This window comes from Phalaenopsis equestris, unplaced genomic scaffold (genome assembly GCF_001263595.1).
Source record: "Phalaenopsis equestris unplaced genomic scaffold, ASM126359v1 Scaffold000608, whole genome shotgun sequence".
NCBI lineage: Eukaryota > Viridiplantae > Streptophyta > Magnoliopsida > Asparagales > Orchidaceae > Phalaenopsis > Phalaenopsis equestris.
Genome location: NW_018165048.1, coordinates 264,656 through 268,076, shown reverse-complemented (window position 1 = coordinate 268,076; position 3,421 = coordinate 264,656). Strand labels below are relative to the sequence as shown.

The 3,421-nt window shown below is 34.3% G+C and overlaps 1 protein-coding gene across 4 annotated transcripts in view; it reads left to right on the top strand.

The window, feature by feature from the left end:
* Positions 1-3,421, top strand: part of LOC110029857 (protein DGS1, mitochondrial) — a 142,380-nt gene that overhangs the window by 126,572 nt on the left and 12,387 nt on the right. Inside the window, exon 13 of one of the 4 annotated variants that reach the window (XR_002294585.1) lies at positions 616-729. Coding sequence is in view for 3 of the 4 variants with exons in the window: in XM_020732325.1 (XP_020587984.1) it covers positions 629-729 (101 nt within the window). In the remaining variant the exon portion in view is untranslated. The remainder of the gene's footprint in view (positions 1-615; positions 730-3,421) is intronic. The other 3 variants (XM_020732325.1, XM_020732326.1, XM_020732327.1) reach the window with 3 other exon arrangements.

Here is a 3,421-nt window from a genome sequence, read left to right as displayed (position 1 = left end):
AGACCAGACCTCACTAAAAATGAGGTCAACACATATGCCTTGATATTTTTTAACCATAGATTAGATACTCTGTCAAACATCAGCTTATGCTTTTGAGATCAAGTATGCACAACTCTTAATATGTAACTATTACAGATATAGAAATGATATAGTCTGAATTTGGTATGATCTGACACTGACTGTGGGTCCTACCTTTCTTATTGGTCCAATATTGTAAGACCGGTCGAGTTTGAATTTGATTTCAGACTATCACTACCCATACAAGTAACTGCAAAAACTTTCCAACTCATTTTAATACAATGTAACTAATGACTGTTATAAAGTAGGATGCTATGTCATGGCAGAAATTACCACACTTTATAATTCCTTGTATGAATATGGTCAATCCACTTTATGTTTGCCCTAGCAAATTGAAAAAACATCTTGTGGACAATTACCATCTCTCTGTCTATAAAATAAACATTAAATCCACATTAATGATGCACTGGAACATTCAAATACTCACCAAAGATTTTCAATTCAGATATTTTTTGTTTTTTACATTACTTTTTTGAATCTTGCCATCTTATGAATTATTCTGAATGATCTTTCTATTGGAATCATGTCGTATAATAGTTTCTGATGTCAGGAGGAAGAAGCTGGATGGATATTTGGAATGATGCTTTATAGCCTTGATCTACTTTGCAAAGCTGTGGAAAAGAATGCAAAAGAAACTCGTGAGTGGCCAAGGTTTGTATAGGATTACTTTTTAGTGAACTTACATAATCTTGAAGTTGTGTTTTTCGGGTTGTCCACATTTGGATAGACAATGGTGGGGAAAGTGATTTAATTAGTCCAAGAGAGTGTTAGGTGGTAGTCTGATTTTACTAAAAGATTAGGGTAGCATGTAACTAGAAAAATTGGATGTTAGATATCAACACAGATATTTAGGCTGATGTGTAAATTCTCGTATAAATTTGTGAGCAACCTTTGAAATCTCTATTTAAAAAAAATTATAAGCTAAATTAATTAAACCTCAAAGAATTTGACAAAGCATATTCAATGTTAAAATAACTTAAAAAAAATTCAAATGATTTAAGGGGGGAAAGGGAGGGCCACACCCAACCAATATTATTAATTAACAAAATTTATAGAATTAAGTTACAATTTATGAAGAGAATATAAAAAAACTCCAAAAAATGGAAGCCAAAGAAAATTAAAAAAAAAACAAATTTATACCCCTAAATACTAAAGATATATGAGCTCAGTTAGAAGTTATATTAATCACTAATTTATTCCTATGAGAATCTATGAGAAATAAATTATTTCCTTATATTAGAGTTATTTCTTTTCCTATTTTCCTATTTTATATTTATTTCTTTTTTTATTTTAGGCTTTTCTATTTTATGTTATTTCTTTTATCTCTCAATAATTAATATGAGTTGATTATGCGAGATATTAGGTGTTATATCTTTTCTTTTCATGTTATTTCTTTTTATTGTCTTTCATTTTCTAGGATTCATGTAAGGTTTGTTTATACCCCCTTCCATATTAATAAAATAATTTTGTTTTTTTCTCGCATTATTCTGAATTTCAATGTGTTATCAGAGCCAAATTCAAATGTCTCTTTCTGCCAGAAAACCCTCCTGTGTACCGACGCTGCAGCAGGGGTGATTCTCACTATCTAAACTTTGCAGAGGAAATCTCACCGTGCAAATTATTCGCCCGCTAATCCTTCCTCTGGGGTTTTCCAACAGCTGGACCTCACGATCTCCTTTCTGCAGATTTGCTCCTGCTGTCGGTTTCCTTCTTGCATACCAACTTTCCCCAAGTGTTTGGTTCCTCACCGACTTTCTTATTCCAACAACCCCAACCACTTCAACCTCTGCAGCAACAACAGACGTCCTTCTCCTTCTTCCCTCAATAACGGCAGCTACAATTCCCTTTTTTTTCCTTGCAACCCAATGCACAGATCACCATGCAGATGGTACCCGCCTCCCTACTCACTTTGTACCTCGCTGACCGTGACGTCCTGACGATCGTAGATGCCTATAAGGAAGAACCGGCCTATCCTAAATATTCCTTCAGGCATTTGCTTTTTAGTGTGACTAATTCGGCAGTTAGGGTGAAACCTGTTGGTGTTGATATCAAATGGGTGGAGGCTATGGGGAAGTTGGAGGGAATGAAGAGTGTGGATCGGGAGAGGTTATGACTTCAGCTTGTTCAGGGATTCAAGGGCCTTTCAAATCGAACCAAGATTTGGAATGAAACTATTGTTTCATATGTCGAAAGGTTGTAGAAGACAATCTAATATCAAAGAGCTTCAAAGGCTTATCCAAGCAGTTTTATTTCGTTGTGTCCAGAGGTTGCAGCAGAAAGAGCAATGCCTGCCTTCAAAGGCATCTATTGTGGAAGCATTAGAGGTCTACAGATGCCTTTGATGAAAGGTGAATTTGGGCTGGCTAAGATGTTGGATTCCATACTAAAGACAGATCAATGGACCAGGAGGAGAGATGTCCAGGAAGGTTCATAATCTGCTATCTATAACTCGAGTGCAAGCCAATGGCGGCGGTATTAGAGCATGGTTCGACTTCACGGGATTTCCTTTGCCCATTATTTGATGTTTTCAAATCTAAGTTGAACATGGTTTCCAACCATTTTTCAACTTAAGGGGGAGTGTTAGAAGTTATATTAGGAAATAGTTTATTTTTATGAGAACTTATGAGGAATAAATTATATCTTTAAATTGAGAGTTATTTTCTTTCCTATTATATATTTATTTCCTTGGATTATGAGTTATTTCCTTTCCTATTTTGGTTTTTCTATTTTATGTTATTTTTTTTATCGCCAAATAATTAATATGAATTTATTATTGGAGATATTAGGGGTTTGTTTAGGGCGGCGGTGTGATAACGATGTGGTAGCAGTGCGACACTGAATCACAATTTTTCCTGTATAGCAAAACTGTGGTTTGTCTGCGTTCTCAAAAAGTTGTAGCTGAAAGCTGCTTTTTTCTAACAGGCTTAACCATCTGTAGTGGCTGCTAGAAAGCTGTGGTCTGAAAAAAATTGTAATAACCATCGCAGCTTTTTGAACAACTTTTTTAGCAGTTTCATAGCTACTTCTTCAAACAGCTGCGACTACTCTAAACCGACCCTACATGTTATATTTTTCTTTTTCATGTTATTTATTTTTATTGTCTTTCTTATTCTAGGATTCATATAAAAGTTATTTATACAACATTTCATATCAATAAAATAATTTCATTTTATTTCACACTATTCTGAATTTCAACAGGCTCTAATTTGAACATTAGTGATCTTATGTTTTATCCATAGCAGATGAGGATTGCCAGCACATATGATTGGAAGTAGCACTCAAACTATAGATTAGGTTAAATATGCCTAGTTGAATCTCAGAAAATAAAAAGTAATATATATAT